At 43.9% G+C, this 20,037-nt stretch overlaps 1 protein-coding gene across 3 annotated transcripts in view; it reads right to left on the bottom strand.

Annotated features, from left to right (window-relative positions):
• The window catches only part of LOC109879592 (zinc finger and BTB domain-containing protein 46), a 207,279-nt gene that overhangs the window by 5,383 nt on the left and 181,859 nt on the right, over positions 1–20,037 (bottom strand). Inside the window, exons 5-7 of one of the 3 annotated variants that reach the window (XM_031807162.1) lie at positions 18,180–18,526; positions 15,527–15,572; positions 14,500–15,376 (exon numbers count right to left, since the gene is read on the bottom strand). In XM_031807162.1, the coding sequence (XP_031663022.1) occupies positions 14,625–15,376; positions 15,527–15,572; positions 18,180–18,526 (1,145 nt within the window). In that variant the 3' untranslated portion in view covers positions 14,500–14,624. Of the gene's footprint in view, positions 1–4; positions 433–1,042; positions 1,219–14,499; positions 15,377–15,526; positions 15,573–18,179; positions 18,527–20,037 lie in introns of those variants that run through there. The other 2 variants (XM_031807163.1, XM_020471765.2) reach the window with 2 other exon arrangements.

Here is a 20,037-nt window from a genome sequence, read left to right as displayed (position 1 = left end):
GTAGGAGAGACACACATTAATACACAACCTACACACATACTTCTTGTCCTTACTGTGGGCCTGTAGGAGAGACACACATTAACACACAACCTACACACATACTTCTTGTCCTTACTGTGGACCTGTAGGAGAGACACACATTAACACACAACCTACACACATACTTCTTGTCCTTACTGTGGACCTGTAGGAGAGACACACATTAATACACAACCTACACACATACTTCTTGTCCTTACTGTGGGCCTGTAGGAGAGACACACATTAACACACAACCTACACACATACTTCTTGTCCTTACTGTGGACCTGTAGGAGAGACACACATTAACACACAACCTACACACATACTTCTTGTCCTTACTGTGGGCCTGTAGGAGAGACACACATTAACACACAACCTACACACATACTTCTTGTCCTTACTGTGGACCTGTAGGAGAGACACACACTAACACACAACCTACACACATACTTCTTGTCCTTACTATATCTGCTCTCTGAACTCCTCCCCTGAGCACAGCACAGCAGTTGACTGGGACTCTGCTCTCTGAACTCCTCTCCCCTGAGCACAGCACAGCAGCTGACTGGGATTCTGCTGTCTGAACTCCTCCCCTGAGCACAGCACAGCAGCTGACTGGGACTCTGCTCTCTGAACTCCTCTCCCCTGAGCACAGCACAGCAGCTGACTGGGACTCTGCTGTCTGAACTCCTCTCCCCTGAGCACAGCACAGCAGCTGACTGGGACTCTGCTCTCTGTGACTGTCTGCTACTGCACTGCTCTTACCAGTGTGTGTCTCAGCTCACTGCTGTACCCTGGTGGTGACTGTCTGCTACTGCAATGCTCTCACCAGTGTGTGTCTCAGCTCACTGCTGTACCCCGGTGGTGACTGTCTGCTACTGCACTGCTCTTACCAGTGTGTGTCTCAGCTCACTGCTGTGCCCCGATGGTGACTGTCTGCTACTACACTGCTCTTACCAGTGTGTGTCTCAGCTCACTGCTGTGCCCCGGTGGTGACTGTCTGCTACTGCACTGCTCTTACCAGTGTGTGTCTCTTCATGTGCTCCCTCCTGGTGAACTTCTTGCCACAGATCTCACAGGGGTAGGGCCTCTCACCCGTGTGGGAGCGCATGTGCCTCTTTAGGATGCACTGGTGCATGGCAGAGAAACTACAGTAGGGACACTTAAACTTCTTACGGATCACTGTGAAGTCATTCACTGGAGAGAGAGAGAGAGAGAGAGAGAGAGAGAGAGAGAGAGAGAGAGAGAGAGAGAGAGAGAGAGAGAGAGAGAGAGAGAGAGAGAGAGAGAGAGAGAGAGTGAGAGAGAGAGAGAGAGAGAGAGAGAGAGAGAGAGAGAGAGAGAGAGAGAGAGAGAGAGAGAGAGAGAGAGAGAGAGAGAGAGAGTGAGAGAGAGAGAGAGAGTGAGAAAGAGAGAGAGATTAGTTTGCATCTAGTCTGCGTGAGTTAAATCACAGTTTGTTTAAAGCTCATTCAAAAGTTTTAAAACGTCTACATCAGTTAGATTAATAAAATACCAGAAGTGCAATTTAAGTGACAGGTTCAATTGATCAAAGACACAGGTTTAAAAGACTCTGCCATCCTATATTTAACATTAGAGTGTATTACCAACTCTGATGCCCACCTAAATGTCAGTGACTAGTCTATTGGATCAAACAAAGACATCAGAGAGAGACAGAGAACAATACAGTAAGGATAAAGGCCTACAATAGAGCTACATCTCCACTTTACATAATAGATCAACTCAGGATGAATTGGGTTAAGATCAACACACACGTGAGATCAGGTACAAACTACATACATACAAAGGTTAAAGGGGAGAGCGATGATGGAGAGATATTACAACACAGCAAGGCTTGGATAGACGGCTATGATAGCTCTATATCTACACATGACATATAACAGGTAGCCCACAGGAGGAATCAGGTCCTGTACAGACCGACACACATGAGATTGAGAACTTGCTAGATACTTACAGTGGTGAAGTCAGGTAAAAGGGACACAGTACATAATAATACCATCCGGTTGACTTTCAGCTTCTACAGCAGGGCTCTCCAACTCTGTTCCTGGGGTGCCGCCCTCCTTTATGTTTTCACCCCAATCCCAGCTGTAACTGACCTTATCGACCAGCTAATTATTACAGTCAGGTGCGCTAGTTTAGGGTTGGAGCCAAACCTACAGGATGGCATAGCTCTCCAGAAACAGGGTTGGAGAGCCCTATTCTACAGCCTCCGCTAAGCCCACTAATTCAATGTCTAAAGGCTAAGTAGATGCTCCAGCAGACATGTTGTGTTGATGTCTGTGTGTGCACACAGGCGTCTTACCCGGACGTTGACTAAATGTGTTCGGGCAAAAAGCGTCCCACTGGGGACAGACGTCAATTCAATGTCTATTCCACGTTGGTTCCACGTGCTTTCTCTGAAATGACCTGGAAACAATGTTGGTTCAACCTGTGTGTGCTCAGTGGGTTAATAGATTGCGTGAAGAGCAAACCTCAAATAAGACAAGACCAGTGGGGGTGTGACACACATGTTGGTTACCTGACATTAGGAAGACTCAGGGAGTCAGAATAGAAAATATGACCAGCTCATCCGACCTTAAACTGTTAGACATGACTTGGTTGGGAAACATGGCCGTAACTCAAAGTGTATGGAGCAGAGTCTATATCTACAACCAATTGCCTTTTACATGGCCGTAACTCAAAGTGTATGGAGCAGAGTCTATATCTACAACCAAAAGCCTTTTACATGGCCGCAACTCAAAGTCTATGGAGCAGAGTCTATATCTACAACCAAAAGCCTTTTACATGGCCGTAACTCAAAGTCTATGGAGCAGAGTCTATATCTACAACCAAAAGCCTTTTACATGACCGTAACTCAAAGTCTATGGAGCAGAGTCTATATCTACAACCAAAAGCCTTTTACATGGCCGTAACTCAAAGTCCATGGAGCAGAGTCTATATCTACAACCAAACGCCTTTTACATGACCGTAACTCAAAGTCCATGGAGCAGAGTCTATATCTACAACCAAAAGCCTTTTACATGGCCGCAACTCAAAGTCTATGGAGCAGAGTCTATATCTACAACCAAAAGCCTTTTACATGACCGCAACTCAAAGTCTATGGAGCAGAGTCTATATCTACAACCAATTGCCTTTTACATGGCCGTAACTCAAAGTGTATGGAGCAGAGTCTATATCTACAACCAAAAGCCTTTTACATGGCCGCAACTCAAAGTCTATGGAGCAGAGTCTATATCTACAACCAAAAGCCTTTTACATGACCGTAACTCAAAGTCTATGGAGCAGAGTCTATATCTACAACCAAAAGCCTTTTACATGGCCGCAACTCAAAGTCTATGGAGCAGAGTCTATATCTACAACCAATTGCCTTTTACATGACCGTAACTCAAAGTCCATGGAGCAGAGTCTATATCTACAACCAAAAGCCTTTTACATGGCCGTAACTCAAAGTCTATGGAGCAGAGTCTATATCTACAACCAAAAGCCTTTTACATGGCCGTAACTCAAAGTCCATGGAGCAGAGTCTATATCTACAACCAAAAGCCTTTTACATGACCGTAACTCAAAGTCTATGGAGCAGAGTCTATATCTACAACCAAAAGCATTTTACATGACCGTAACTCAAAGTCTATGGAGCAGAGTCTATATTTACAACCAAAAGCCTTTTACATGGCCGTAACTCAAAGTCTATGGAGCAGAGTCTATATCTACAACCAAAAGCCTTTTACATGACCGCAACTCAAAGTCTATGGAGCAGAGTCTATATCTACAACCAAAAGCCTTTTACATGGCCGTAACTCAAAGTCCATGGAGCAGAGTCTATATCTACAACCAAAAGCCTTTTACATGACCGCAACTCAAAGTCTATGGAGCAGAGTCTATATCTACAACCAAAAGCCTTTTACATGACCGTAACTCAAAGTCTATGGAGCAGAGTCTATATCTACAACCAATTGCCTTTTACATGACCGTAACTCAAAGTCTATGGAGCAGAGTCTATATCTACAACCAAAAGCCTTTTACATGACCGCAACTCAAAGTCTATGGAGCAGAGTCTATATCTACAACCAAAAGCCTTTTACATGGCCGTAACTCAAAGTGTATGGAGCAGAGTCTATATCTACAACCAAAAGCCTTTTACATGACCGTAACTCAAAGTCTATGGAGCAGAGTCTATATCTACAACCAATTGCCTTTTACATGGCCGTAACTCAAAGTGTATGGAGCAGAGTCTATATCTACAACCAAAAGCCTTTTACATGGCCGCAACTCAAAGTCTATGGAGCAGAGTCTATATCTACAACCAAAAGCCTTTTACATGACCGTAACTCAAAGTCTATGGAGCAGAGTCTATATCTACAACCAAAAGCCTTTTACATGGCCGCAACTCAAAGTCTATGGAGCAGAGTCTATATCTACAACCAATTGCCTTTTACATGACCGTAACTCAAAGTCCATGGAGCAGAGTCTATATCTACAACCAAAAGCCTTTTACATGGCCGTAACTCAAAGTCTATGGAGCAGAGTCTATATCTACAACCAAAAGCCTTTTACATGGCCGTAACTCAAAGTCCATGGAGCAGAGTCTATATCTACAACCAAAAGCCTTTTACATGGCCGTAACTCAAAGTCTATGGAGCAGAGTCTATATCTACAACCAAAAGCCTTTTACATGACCGTAACTCAAAGTCTATGGAGCAGAGTCTATATCTACAACCAAAAGCATTTTACATGACCGTAACTCAAAGTCTATGGAGCAGAGTCTATATCTACAACCAAAAGCCTTTTACATGGCCGTAACTCAAAGTCTATGGAGCAGAGTCTATATCTACAACCAAAAGCCTTTTACATGACCGCAACTCAAAGTCTATGGAGCAGAGTCTATATCTACAACCAAAAGCCTTTTACATGGCCGTAACTCAAAGTCTATGGAGCAGAGTCTATATCTACAACCAAAAGCCTTTTACATGGCCGTAACTCAAAGTGTATGGAGCAGAGTCTATATCTACAACCAAAAGCCTTTTACATGACCGCAACTCAAAGTCTATGGAGCAGAGTCTATATCTACAACCAAAAGCCTTTTACATGACCGTAACTCAAAGTCTATGGAGAAGAGTCTATATCTACAACCAATTGCCTTTTACATGGCCGTAACTCAAAGTGTATGGAGCAGAGTCTATATCTACAACCAAAAGCCTTTTACATGGCCGCAACTCAAAGTCTATGGAGCAGAGTCTATATCTACAACCAAAAGCCTTTTACATGACCGTAACTCAAAGTCTATGGAGCAGAGTCTATATCTACAACCAAAAGCCTTTTACATGGCCGCAACTCAAAGTCTATGGAGCAGAGTCTATATCTACAACCAATTGCCTTTTACATGACCGTAACTCAAAGTCCATGGAGCAGAGTCTATATCTACAACCAAAAGCCTTTTACATGGCCGTAACTCAAAGTCTATGGAGCAGAGTCTATATCTACAACCAAAAGCCTTTTACATGGCCGTAACTCAAAGTCCATGGAGCAGAGTCTATATCTACAACCAAAAGCCTTTTACATGGCCGTAACTCAAAGTCTATGGAGCAGAGTCTATATCTACAACCAAAAGCCTTTTACATGACCGTAACTCAAAGTCTATGGAGCAGAGTCTATATCTACAACCAAAAGCATTTTACATGACCGTAACTCAAAGTCTATGGAGCAGAGTCTATATCTACAACCAAAAGCCTTTTACATGGCCGTAACTCAAAGTCTATGGAGCAGAGTCTATATCTACAACCAAAAGCCTTTTACATGGCCGTAACTCAAAGTCCATGGAGCAGAGTCTATATCTACAACCAAAAGCCTTTTACATGGCCGTAACTCAAAGTCTATGGAGCAGAGTCTATATCTACAACCAAAAGCCTTTTACATGACCGTAACTCAAAGTCTATGGAGCAGAGTCTATATCTACAACCAAAAGCATTTTACATGACCGTAACTCAAAGTCTATGGAGCAGAGTCTATATCTACAACCAAAAGCCTTTTACATGGCCGTAACTCAAAGTCTATGGAGCAGAGTCTATATCTACAACCAAAAGCATTTTACATGACCGTAACTCAAAGTCTATGGAGCAGAGTCTATATCTACAACCAAAAGCCTTTTACATGGCCGTAACTCAAAGTCTATGGAGCAGAGTCTATATCTACAACCAAAAGCATTTTACATGACCGTAACTCAAAGTCTATGGAGCAGAGTCTATATCTACAACCAAAAGCCTTTTACATGGCCGTAACTCAAAGTCTATGGAGCAGAGTCTATATCTACAACCAAAAGCCTTTTACATGACCGCAACTCAAAGTCTATGGAGCAGAGTCTATATCTACAACCAAAAGCCTTTTACATGGCCGTAACTCAAAGTCCATGGAGCAGAGTCTATATCTACAACCAAAAGCCTTTTACATGACCGCAACTCAAAGTCTATGGAGCAGAGTCTATATCTACAACCAAAAGCCTTTTACATGACCGTAACTCAAAGTCTATGGAGCAGAGTCTATATCTACAACCAATTGCCTTTTACATGACCGTAACTCAAAGTCTATGGAGCAGAGTCTATATCTACAACCAAAAGCCTTTTACATGACCGCAACTCAAAGTCTATGGAGCAGAGTCTATATCTACAACCAAAAGCCTTTTACATGGCCGTAACTCAAAGTGTATGGAGCAGAGTCTATATCTACAACCAAAAGCCTTTTACATGACCGCAACTCAAAGTCTATGGAGCAGAGTCTATATCTACAACCAAAAGCCTTTTACATGACCGTAACTCAAAGTCTATGGAGCAGAGTCTATATCTACAACCAAAAGCCTTTTACATGGCCGTAACTCAAAGTCTATGGAGCAGAGTCTATATCTACAACCAAAAGCCTTTTACATGACCGTAACTCAAAGTCTATGGAGCAGAGTCTATATCTACAACCAAAAGCCTTTTACATGGCCGCAACTCAAAGTCCATGGAGCAGAGTCTATATCTACAACCAAAAGCCTTTTACATGGCCGCAACTCAAAGTCTATGGAGCAGAGTCTATATCTACAACCAAAAGCCTTTTACATACTCACACAGTATGCAGATATTACTTACCTGGTAAGACAATTTAGGAAAGGAAAATGAATGTGTGTTAAATGCATGATTTGATACAGTTTGTGTGTACTGTATATTTCTACATAACTACAGGACTCAAACACAACAAAACATTATCAGACCCAACGCCCACACGTGTATTCCTTCACAGTTTATTGATTACAGAATACAAACTACCAGGAAATGGCAACAAACTTCAGAAAAATACATATTGATATATGATATTCGGGAATGGAAAGATAAAAAATACAGTCTAAAATACCCTTTTACAGAACAAAACAACAGCAGTGCAACTGAAATCAGCCTCATTTGCTCTTTATAAAAAGGCCTAATACCATCTGGTCTGTAATCAGTCTGAATTCACATGAGAGGAGCCTAGCCTGCTTCCCTGTTTTGACCATAGGCCAGTCTTTCTCCCCCCAAAAAAGGGACCCCAGGTTTTTAGGGGTTGACATTTGACAGAGTTTTTTTCTATGTCAGCTCAGGGATGAGTTTCTTAAACAAGATGACAAGTTCCACTTGCTCCATTCTCATATCTGTTTGTGTGAAAAACACCAAAATGACCTACAGGGCATGTGACACCCTAGAGTGCCCTGCTTTTGACCAGAATCATAATGGCTGATGACCCTAAAGTTCCATGAATGGGGCCTCTGCTCATCCCTTTGAGTAATATTCACAGTATGGGTACAGATACACATTGACCAGGACTGGCAAACACAGCTTTATCTTGTCATTGCCCTTTGGGGGTTGACACAAGGCTGGCTTTTTTTGGTCAGATGCATTTGTAAAAGGTCCAGTGTGAATCCAAATTTGATTGAATGAGTGGTTGGTTGATTGGCTAATTGGTTGATGCCCTCCCATGAAATTAGGACACTACATGCTACTGTACTACAGTCAAACAGCCAGAAAAATACCCTTTCTCCCTCAGAATGATCGGAATGAGGAAGCGGAGAGAGGACTATTCCCAGCTAACAGACAGAACTTTTCTGTGATGTTCCCCTGATGTTTGAATGTCCAGTTTTCTTTTAGTTAGGTATATGTATGTTAGCAAAAACCTCCGAAGCTCATCAAAGGTAAACGATTTCATTTGATTGCTTTTCTAATTTTCGTGACCAAGCTGCCTGCTGCTAGCTAGGCATAATGCTATGCTAGGCTATCGATAAACTTACACAAATGCTTGTCTTGCTTTGGCTGTAAAGCATCATTTCAAAATCTGAGATGACACTTGTGATTTCATGAATATGAATATTTTCGAGTAATATTTTTTGTCCGTTGCGTTATGCTAATTAGTGTCAGTTGATGACAATTCTCCCGGATCTGGGAGCGGTAGTTCCAAGAGGTTTTAAGAGTTAGGAGAGCATTCCTTTAATGTCAAACAAAATGAACTTACCCAGAACGTGGTTACCATGTTCTCAGAATATCCCATATTAGTGTTATAGACACGTTTCATGGGACGTTGAAAGAACATTCATGTGTTCAGTTTTCTGAGGGTTGGGAGGAATAATCCGGCAACGTCACAGCAAACATACACAGAACATGGTTGTGGGAACGTTGCAGGAACATTCAGGTGTCCAGTTATGAGGATTAGGAGAATATTCCACATATTTTACACCAAACATACACAGAACATGGTTGCCATGTTCTCAGAATATAAGATATGAAGGTTCTAGACCCGTTTCATTAAAACGTTGCAATACACAGGTTTAAAACAAAGGACAGCTAGTTGAGGACTTGTGAGGCGTCTGTTTCTCAAACTAGACAATCTAATGTACTCGTCCTCTTGCTCAGTTGTGCACCGGGGCCTCCCACTCCTCTTTGTATTCTGGTTAGAGACAGTTTACGCTGTTCCGTGAAGGGAGTAGTACACAGCATTGTATGAGATCTTCAGTTTCTTGACAATTTCTCGCATGGAATAGCCTTAATTTCTCAGAACAAGAATAGACTGATGAGTTTCTGGCCATTTTGAGCCCGTAATCAAACCCACAAATGCTGATGCTTCAGATACTCAACACGTCTAAAGAAGGCCAGTTTTATTGCTTCTTTAATCAAAACAACAGTTTTCAGCTGTGCTAACATAATTGCAAAAGGGTTTTCTAATGATCAATTAGACTTTTAAAATTATAAACTTGGATTAGCTAACACAACGTGCCATTGGAACACAGGAGTGATGGTTGTTGATAATGGGCCTCTGTACGCCTATGTAGATATTCCATAAAAAAATCTTCCGTTTCCAGCTACAATAGTCATTTACAACATTAACAATGTCTACACTGTATTTCTAATCAATGTGATGTTATTTTAACGTACAAAAAGTGTTTTTCTTTCAAAAACAAGGACATTTCTAAGTGACCCCAAACTATTGAATGGTAGTGTACATGATTGCACAGTTTATTTATAAAGTAGTTACTATTCAATATGTCTACACCGGGGATCTAACCTCACAACCTTTCGGTTCATGGTATTCTGATCTTTAATCTTTAAAAGCACCGTGTGTGTGTCCCTAACCTTGCCAACAGACAAAGAGCTGTGAATGGAACAGTGGTTAGCCAATCAGAGCCTTGACTCTGCAACAGAAACAAGGGGTGGTGTTTAAAGAAACACCTCTTTAGGGACATCCCTGAAACAAGCTGGGAACTAAAACCTCCAAGGGACCACCACAGAACGTTCTAGAACATATCTTATATTCTGAGAACATGGTAACCATGTTCTGTGTATGTTTGGTGTGACATTGATGACATGTTCTCTTAACCCTCAGACAACTGGACACATGAATGTTCCTGCAACGTTCCCAGAACTTTCTAGAACATGGTAACCATGTTCTGTGTATGTTTGGTGTGACATTGATGAAATGTTCTCTTAACCCTCAGAAAACTGGACACATGAATGTTCCTGCAACGTTCCCAGAAATTGTGTCTATAAAATTAATATCTTATATTCTGTGAACATGGTAACCACGTTTTGGGTATGTTTTGAGTGATGTTGATGTCCTAATGAGACTCTTAAGGGAATGTTCTCCAATGTTGTGGGAACGTTTGTTGTTAGCTGGGTTTTAGGAGTCATCGCTCTCAGAGATGAACATTTATTGCGAGACAGCATTTTAGTCAAACCACTCAAACACTGTGACATGTTTAAGTCCTTAAGGACCAACAGAGAGAGAGACAGAGACAGAGAGAGAGAGAGAGAGACAGAGAGAGAGACAGAGAGAGAGAGAGACAGAGAGAGAGAGAGACAGAGAGAGAGACAGAGAGAGAGAGAGAGAGAGAGAGAGAGAGAGAGAGAGAGAGAGAGACAGAGACAGAGAGAGAGAGACAGACAGAGACAGAGAGAGAGAGAGAGACAGACAGAGACAGAGACAGAGACAGAGAGAGACAGAGAGAGACAGAGAGAGACAGAGAGAGTGAGAGAGAGAGAGAAAGCGAGAGCGAGAGCGACAGAGAGAGAGAGAGAGAGAGAGAGAGAGCTTTGTGGTTCTACAATTCAGTTACTCAAATAGCATCAATCCAACAACCAAATTATACATTCAAAACTCATGCCCCTTGTTTTCAAATCATAGGAAGCAGGAGGAAGACAAACCGTCTGTAAGGAATTCCATTTAAGATACAGTAAGTGATAGGTTTGGCCTAGTTTTCAGTCCCACCCTGTCATTCACAAACATTACTCCCTGTACATCAACCACAGACTGTGTTACAATGAACAGTCTGCCCCTCTCTGACCACACCATCCAACCACACCATCCAACTCCATTTCCCATATACTCTCCCTCTCTATTCTTTTCAGGTCAGAGAGGTCATGCCCCTCCTCCGCCCACCTCTTTAGCTGAAGAGTCTTAGGTCAATAAGGGCTGGAGCTGAGAAGAGCCAATTACTATTCTTCTTCAGCTGGGCTTATAGAGGGGGTAAGGAGGATTGGGCGCAGCGCACAGAGAAGGGGATTTGGAACGACCCTAACCCAATCCCAACAGCGTGTCTCTATTGTTTTAAGTTGCATCAGCACGGATCTGAAAACAACACAGACCAAATGTAGGAAAATGAAAATGCCTTCACAGAAACCTGCTTCCACCAGTCCAGTTAGTTCACACCAGAGCAGATGAAGGAAGGGAAACCAGTCATTATCCCAAAACATAGAGTGACATAGAGTGATACCTCTGTCCTCAAATCCATTTCGGTGGAAGAGGATTTGGGTAAACACTAGCCCCTAAGGGCCGTTGTATCTGTTACAGTTGTCGACTCTGAATGTGAGATGGTTTTACACCTGAGTTGTTTCAGTGAGACTTCCTGATTTGAATTAAAACAGATGATTGTAGCATTGTTTCCAACTAGATAAGCCTCTGATCAGAGTGTGCAGCATGAACACTGACAGTGAATGTGTCACGTAAACAGGAGATGGTGCTGACTTGTGGCAGCAGTCAGTTTCTGAACAGTTTTAGTGAGAAGTAAAGAACTGGAGATACAGATCTCCCTGTATGGAGAAGAGGGCCTATAGGTTGAGCCCTGACTGGCGACACAGAGGGAGACAGGGGGCTGGGGGAAAGAACAAAGTTCCCCACTAAAGTCAGTTTTGTGTTTCGCCCCCTAATAGTGACGATTTAAGAAAGGTACTGGAATCTGATCCTAGACCTGATTCTATTTCCAACAGCAGCACAATATCATCAATGAAATGAGCAGCCCTATTTCAACTCCATAAACAAGTGACAGAATGACAAACAGACCTATTTATATATATATTTAAATACAGCTCCCAGTTGAGCAGTTACAGTACATTTTCACTGTTAACTTCGCATATTAATTATGCTTTTTTAAAAAGATGCCAAAAGCCTCCTCTAAAATATAGGCCCATATGTAAAAACCAAACATTTGATAAAATATCGGTCTTTAATCTTATAAATGTACAAATACTTACACATTTTGGATCTGTATAAAATGTACCAGTGCTCTTACAAAAAAGACATATGGGGCCCAGATCGACACTGATGTGAAGGGAGTTATGGGTTTAGGGAGGGAGATATGGGTTTAGGGAGGGAGATATGGGTTTATGGAGGGAGATATGGGTTTATGGAGGGAGATATGGGTTTATGGAGGGAGATACAGGGTTTATGGAGGGAGATACAGAGTTTATGAAGGGAGATATGGGTTTATGGAGGGAGATATGGGTTTATGGAGGGAGATATGGGTTTATGGAGGGAGATACGGGTTTATGAAGGGAGATATGGGTTTATGGAGGGAGATATGGGTTTATGGAGGGATATATGGGGGTGCCACAGGGTTCAATTCTTGGACCGACTCTCTTCTCTGTATACATCAATGAGGTCGCTCTTGCTGCTGGTGAGTCCCTGATCCACCTCTACGCAGACGACACCATTCTGTATACTTCCGGGCCTTCTTTGGACACTGTGTTAACAACCCTCCAGGCAAGCTTCAATGCCATACAACTCTCCTTCCGTGGCCTCCAATTGCTCTTAAATACAAGTAAAACTAAATGCATGCTCTTCAACCGATCGCTACCTGCACCTACCCGCCTGTCCAACATCACTACTCTGGACGGCTCTGACTTAGAATACGTGGACAACTACAAATACTTAGGTGTCTGGTTAGACTGTAAACTCTCCTTCCAGACCCATATCAAACATCTCCAATCCAAAGTTAAATCTAGAATTGGCTTCCTATTTCGCAACAAAGCATCCTTCACTCATGCTGCCAAACATACCCTTGTAAAACTGACCATCCTACCAATCCTCGACTTTGGCGATGTCATTTACAAAATAGCCTCCAATACCCTACTCAACAAATTGGATGCAGTCTATCACAGTGCAATCCGTTTTATCACCAAAGCCCCATATACTACCCACCATTGCGACCTGTACGCTCTCGTTGGCTGGCCCTCGCTTCATACTCGTCGCCAAACCCACTGGCTCCATGTCATCTACAAGACCCTGCTAGGTAAAGTCCCCCCTTATCTCAGCTCGCTGGTCACCATAGCATCTCCCACCTGTAGCACACGCTCCAGCAGGTATATCTCTCTAGTCACCCCCAAAACCAATTCTTTCTTTGGCCGCCTCTCCTTCCAGTTCTCTGCTGCCAATGACTGGAACGAACTACAAAAATCTCTGAAACTGGAAACACTTATCTCCCTCACTAGCTTTAAGCACCAACTGTCAGAGCAGCTCACAGATTACTGCACCTGTACATAGCCCACCTATAATTTAGCCCAAACAACTACCTCTTTCCCAACTGTATTTAATTTTTATTTATTTATTTATTTTGCTCCTTTGCACCCCATTATTTTTTATTTCTACTTTGCACATTCTTCCATTGCAAAACTACCATTCCAGTATTTTACTTGCTATATTGTATTTACTTTGCCATCATGGCCTTTTTTGCCTTTACCTCCCTTCTCACCTCATTTGCTCACATTGTAAATAGACTTGTTTATACTGCATTATTGACTGTATGTTTGTTTTTACTCCATGTGTAACTCTGTGTCGTTTTATCTGTCGAACTGCTTTGCTTTATCTTGGCCAGGTCGCAATTGTAAATGAGAACTTGTTCTCAACTTGCCTACCTGGTTAAATAAAGGTAAAATAAAAAATTTAATAAAATAAAATAAATATGGGTTTATGAAGGGAGATATGGGTTTATGAAGGGAGATATGGGTTTATGGAGGGAGATATGGGTTTATGGAGGGAGATATGGGTTATGGAGGGAGATACGGGTTTAGGGAGGTAGATACGGGTTTAGGGAGGGAGATATGGGTTTATGGAGGGAGATATGGGTTTATGGAGGGAGATATGGGTTTATGGAGGGAGATATGGGTTTATGGAGGGAGATATGGGTTTATGGAGGGATATATGGGTTTATGGAGGGAGATATGGGTTTATGGAGGGAGATATGGGTTTATGGAGGGATATATGGGTTTATGGAGGGAGATATGGGTTTATGGAGGGAGATATGGGTTTATGGAGGGAGATATGGGTTTATGAAGGGAGATATGGGTTTATGGAGGAAGATATGGGTTTATGGAGGAAGATATGGGTTTATGGAGGGAGAAAGGGGTTTATGGAGGGAGATACAGGGTTTATGGAGGGAGAAAGGGGTGTTATGGAGGGAGATATGGGTTTATGGAGGGAGATACGGGGTTTATGGAGGAAGTGACACCACAGGTCATTAAATGGCATGTATAGTGTGTGAGTGTGTGTGCGTGCGTGTGTGTGTGTGTGTGTGAGTACGTGGATGTGTGTGTGTGTGTGTGTGTGTGCGTACGTGTGTGTGTGTGTGTGTGTGTGTGTGTGCGTGCGTGCGTGTGTGTGCGTGCGTACGTACGTACGTGCATGTGTGTGTGTGTGTGTGTGCGTACGTGGGTGTGTGTGTGTGCTTACGTGTGTGTGTGTGTGCGTACGTGGGTGTGTGTGTGTGTGTGCATACGTGGGTGTGTGTTTACTCTCTTTATCTTTGTATGCTTCCAAGCTCAATCGACCACATTCGCATGGTGATGATGACTATTATGGTTGCTATGGGCGTCTACCTTCATCTCATGATGCAAGCCCCACAGTTGCTCGGCAACCCCACCCTGCCCCACCCCCATTCCGACCCTTCTCCATGACCCTACCCCCACCCCCACCTGGCAGCACACCTTGACATGTGTGGCCAGGTTCTTCTGGGTGCTGAACGCCTTGGCACAGGCCGGGCACGAGTGCCCTCTTTCTCTGGAGTGTACAGAAGACAGGTGTCTGTGTAGATCAGTACGGTCTCTGAAGTGTTTCAGACAGTAGGTGCACTGCATCAGCTTCCTCTTGAAGTGGATGGTCTTCTCATGTCGGTCTGCGTTGGACTTGAGCGTGAAGGTGGCTGGACACTGGGAGCAGAGGTACCGTGCTGGGAAAGGCTCACCCACCGGGAGGCGATAGAGAGACTGGGAAGGAATGGGGCCCTGAGAGAATGTGTGAGTCTGGTTGTGGTGGTGGTTGGCTTGGGGGCCTTGTGGGTCAGGCCAGTCCAGGGAGAGGGCCATGAGGGACAGGGTGTGGCGGTACTCGTGCTTCTTGAGCTGCTCCAGGCTGCTGAACAGCCGTTTGCACAGGGAGCAGGCCAGCTCCTGGGGCCAAGCAGGACCCAACAGGGCCCCTCTCCCCCCACCTTCCAACACCTCCACCCTCGACACACCATGCCTCTCTTCAGCCATCTGATCCCCCTCCATGGGAGATGGGCCATGCTCCAGAACTAAGAGAGAGAAGAGGAGGAGAAGGAGATAGGGGGGAAGAAAGCATGGAGATAGAAAGAGTGTGGGAGAGAAAGATATAATCATGTGAGAACAATGGTCAAAAATAAAGAGAGGACTTTTAGAATGTACCGGTCAGGCACCATACATACCGTTGTTGTAACCCTGATTAGAATCCTTTTCATCCCGCGTATCCACCTAAAAACACAGGATACACAGTTAACACAAACACACCCTGGCTCTAAAATGTATGGAAGAATATTCTTTAGACATGCAGGCAAGGCAAGCTGTGAACACACTCACACAGAAAGAGAGAGAGAGACACACAAAATTCACACATCTTGACAGAACAAAAGACACAAAAAGAAGACAAACTGGAAAAGAGAGAAAAAGTCAGAAAGCAAATAAATAAACAACACTTCAAATAAACCAAAACAATATTACAAACAGAGATTAAAAATAGGTCAATGTTTGGGTGAGGTCCTGCCCGATCTAAAGGCTATACACTCTCTGTGGTCAGTGTGGCATTATAACACAATCACCCTTCACTCCTTTAATCGTAACATAACAGGTGGAGAGTGAGAGAGAGAGAGAGAGAGAGAGAGACCGAGAGAGAGAGAGAGAGAGAGAGAGAGAGAGAGAGAGACAGAGAGACAGAGAGAGAGAGAGAGAGAGAGAGAGAGAGAGAGCGAGAGAGCGAGAGAGAGATAGAGAGACAGAGAGAGAGAGAGAGAGAGAGAGACAGAGAGAGAGACAGAGAGAGAGAGAGAGAGAGAGAGAGAGAGAGAGACAGAGAGAGAGACAGAGAGAGAGAGAGAGAGAGAGAGAGAGAGAGAGAGAGAGAGAGAGAGAGAGAGAGGGAGACCGAGAGAGAGAGAGAGAAAGGGGGTTGAGGGAGATAAGTTAATATTTATTCGTCTCTCTGGAAAGGAGGTTAGAGATGCACTTTTGTTTGTTCAATGACCACTCCCCATGGGTGTGTGTGTTCATCCCCAAACTAAAGCCTACACCTCCTCCACATCCACTCTCCATCCCTCCCTCCTTCCTTAAGAACAGACACCATGCACTGGGCAAACAGATGGCTTGTCCACAGAGATACGGAGGCTTGTAGGGAGGGAGGTCCACTGAAACCAAATGCCACACACACACACACACAGGCAGAATGAAGCAGGCAATTTCCTGTGGTCTCAGTGCGACCCTCTTATTGTCAAGCGATATTGATTCTATTCAGTCCCCAAACCGTTCTGTTATCTGAACCATCAATAGCAGTGGTTCCCAACCTTTTTTGAACTGTGGCACACCTTAATGGGGTAAACAATCCTGCGGAACACCTGAAATGTTTCTATTAATTTATTTAGCGCTAATGACCACCAGAGGCTGTGGTACTGTAAAGCCTCATCAAAGCCCTGCTCCATGTGTTTCTATAGCAGAGGCTGTGGTACTGTAAAGCCTCATCAAAGCCCTGCTCCATGTGTTTCTATACCAGAGGCTGTGGTACTGTAAAGCCTCATCAAAGCCCTGCTCCATGTGTTTCTATACCAGAGGCTGTGGTACTGTAAAGCCTCATCAAAGCCCTGCTCCATGTGTTTCTATACCAGAGGCTGTGGTACTGTAAAGCCTCATCAAAGCCATGCTCCATGTGTTTCTATACCAGAGGCTGTGGTACTGTAAAGCCTCATCAAAGCCCTGCTCCATGTGTTTCTATACCAGAGGCTGTGGTACTGTAAAGCCTCATCAAAGCCCTGCTCTATGTGTTTCTATACCAGAGGCTGTGGTACTGTAAAGCCTCATCAAAGCCATGCTCCATGTGTTTCTATACCAGAGGCTGTGGTACTGTAAAGCCTCATCAAAGCCCTGCTCCATGTGTTTCTATACCAGAGGCTGTGGTACTGTAAAGCCTCATCAAAGCCATGCTCCATGTGTTTCTATACCAGAGGCTGTGGTACTGTAAAGCCTCATCAAAGCCCTGCTCCATGTGTTTCTATACCAGAGGCTGTGGTACTGTAAAGCCTCATCAAAGCCATGCTCCATGTGTTTCTATACCAGAGGCTGTGGTACTGTAAAGCCTCATCAAAGCCATGCTCCATGTGTTATCTGACCGGCATTGGTGCTCTCAGGTCAAAATACCATGTGCTTTCCACAGGTCTTGTTCATAGCCAAAGTTTAAAAAAGGTTTTGAACACACCAGTTGAAAACCACTGGTCTATAGGACCACATACAGTGTCTAACTTGAAAACTAATATCACATCTGCTAATATTACTCCCTACTTACCATCAACTCTGAGCTAGGTGTATGCAATCTGGGTTGTAGGTGTACTGCATGTGCTTATGCTAAGATAGTTCATTAAATTGTAATAAAATCATGAAAAAAAGGTAAAGTTGAAAAAGGAAAAGAGAAAGGAACACATGAACGACAAAAACAGGAAGGAGAAGGTTGGGCAGACAGACTGTACGGACAAACAGATATCACCAGTCATTTCACAGGGAACTAAAACAGGAAATGCAATAGATTCCACACACAGTCAGCTAGACTAGAGTGAACAAACACGCACAATGGTAGAGGGGTTGGGGGAAGGGTTGAGATATGACCCCCAGGGGTATACAGCCCCCCACCAACCCCACACCTACCCGCAGGGTATAACCAGAAGGAGAAGGATGAAGTTGTCCCTGGGCACTGATCTCAGGTCATGTTTACATTCCTCCTCCTCATTGTTAAGGTTATAATCTAGTGAGGATAAGCTGATCCCAGATCAGTGCCTGAAGAGACAACTTCCACCCGGGGTACACATGGATGTTTCTGCTTACCTCTGGTGGGGGTGAGCAGGGCTCAGGGCCCTTCAGGGCCTCTTCTTCATCCATAGCCAGCTCCACTGAGTGTGAGTGGAGCGCTGAGCGGGGTCCCCCAGGCCGCAACCCAGGGGCCATCAGAGGCCTGGCCTCGGAGGGCTGCGGGGGGGCAGTGGGTGGACGGCGGGAGGATGGTTGGGGTGGTGGAAGGGGAGGTGGGAGGAGAAGAGGAGAGGAGGTGGAATAGGAGGAGGAAGCAGCCCCTTGTTTGCTATCAAATGTGGACCCTGCGGCTCCTGCTGTGGCCCCTGGTTGGAGTGTTGGGCTGTGGAGGTGCTGCTGGTAGTGGTGGTTGTTGTGGAGCCCTGAGGAGCACAGGAAACTAGTCTCACCCACCCACTCTGGACAAACTGCAACCAGCTGGCTGCGTCCACACATCAGCAGCACAGAGAGAGAGGGGGCAAGGGGGCAGCCGCATCGCCACAGCCAACCCAGCGCAGAGCAGAGGAGGAAGAAAGAACAAAAATACTGTCCTCTCCTCTACCAGACAGGAGGAAAGGGTTAGGGATTGGTTCTTGGTTTTCTCTCTCTTTTTTCATTCATCCTCTTGTTCTCCTTCCACCCACGTGCGCACAAAGAGGACGGACGAGTCATTGAGTGTGTGTGTGTGTGTGTGTGTGTGTGTATGTGTTTGTGTGTGTGTGTGTGTGTGTGTTTGTGTGTGTGTGTGTGTGTGTGTGATGTTTGAGAAGATGAATTATGATCTTTTGTTCAGTATAAAATACTGATTTCAATCAGCTGTCTATGAGAGCATCCATTTTAGGGAGAGCCAGGGACGTCACTGGAGATTCATGGATAGGGGGGCTAAGCCTCTTTTAGGGGGGTCTGGGGATACTCCCCCAGGACTTGTTTTAAAGCCCCCAAAATGTATTTTCGTCATGTATTTTTAGTGTAACAACGGGTGTAAAATAGATCAAAATAAGGTTATTTTTGGTCACGGTTGGCCTCGTAGTTTGTGTTAGACACTGATCTAATGTCGTTAGTCGTTTTACCAGTTGAACTGGTAAAACGTTAGTCGTTAACTAGCCTACAGTTGAACTGGTAAAACGTTAGTCGTTAACTAGCCTACAGTTGAACTGGTAAAACGTTAGTCGTTAACTAGCCTACAGTTGAACTGGTAAAATGTTAGTCGTTAGCTAGCCTACAGTTGAGATATTGAACTGGTAAAAGGTTAGTCGTTAGCTAGCCTACAGTTGAACTGGTAAAAGTTTAGTCATTAGCTAGCCTACAATTGAACTGTAAAAGGTTAGTCATTAGCTAGCCTACAGTTGAACTGGTAAAACGTTAGTCGTTAGCTAGCCTACAGTTGAACTGGTAAAACGTTAGTCGTTAGCTAGCCTACAGTTGAACTGGTAAAACGTTAGTCGTTAGCCAGCCTACAGTTGAACTGGTAAAAGGTTAGTCGTTAGCTAGCCTACAGTTGAGAAATTGAACTGGTAAAACGTTAGTCGTTAGCTAGCCTACAGTTGAACTGGTAAAACGTTAGTCGTTAGCTAGCCTACAGTTGAACTGGTAAAACATTAGTCGTTAGCTAGCCTACAGTTGAACTGGTAAAACGTTAGTCATTAGCTAGCCTACAGTTAAGAAATTGAACTGGTAAAACATTAGTTGTTAGCTAGCCTACAGTTGGAAATTGAACTGGTAAAAGGTTAGTCGTTAGCTAGCCTACAGTTGAGAAATTGAACTGGTAAAAGGTTAGTCGTTAGCTAGCCTACAGTTGAACTGGTAAAAGGTTAGTCATTAGCTAGCCTACAATTGAACTGTAAAAGGTTAGTCGTTAGCTAGCCTACAGTTGAACTGGTAAAATGTTAGTCGT

The sequence above is a fragment of the Oncorhynchus kisutch genome, linkage group LG27, assembly GCF_002021735.2.
Source record: "Oncorhynchus kisutch isolate 150728-3 linkage group LG27, Okis_V2, whole genome shotgun sequence".
NCBI classification, from domain to species: domain Eukaryota; kingdom Metazoa; phylum Chordata; class Actinopteri; order Salmoniformes; family Salmonidae; genus Oncorhynchus; species Oncorhynchus kisutch.
This window is presented reverse-complemented; position numbering and strand designations above follow the sequence as displayed.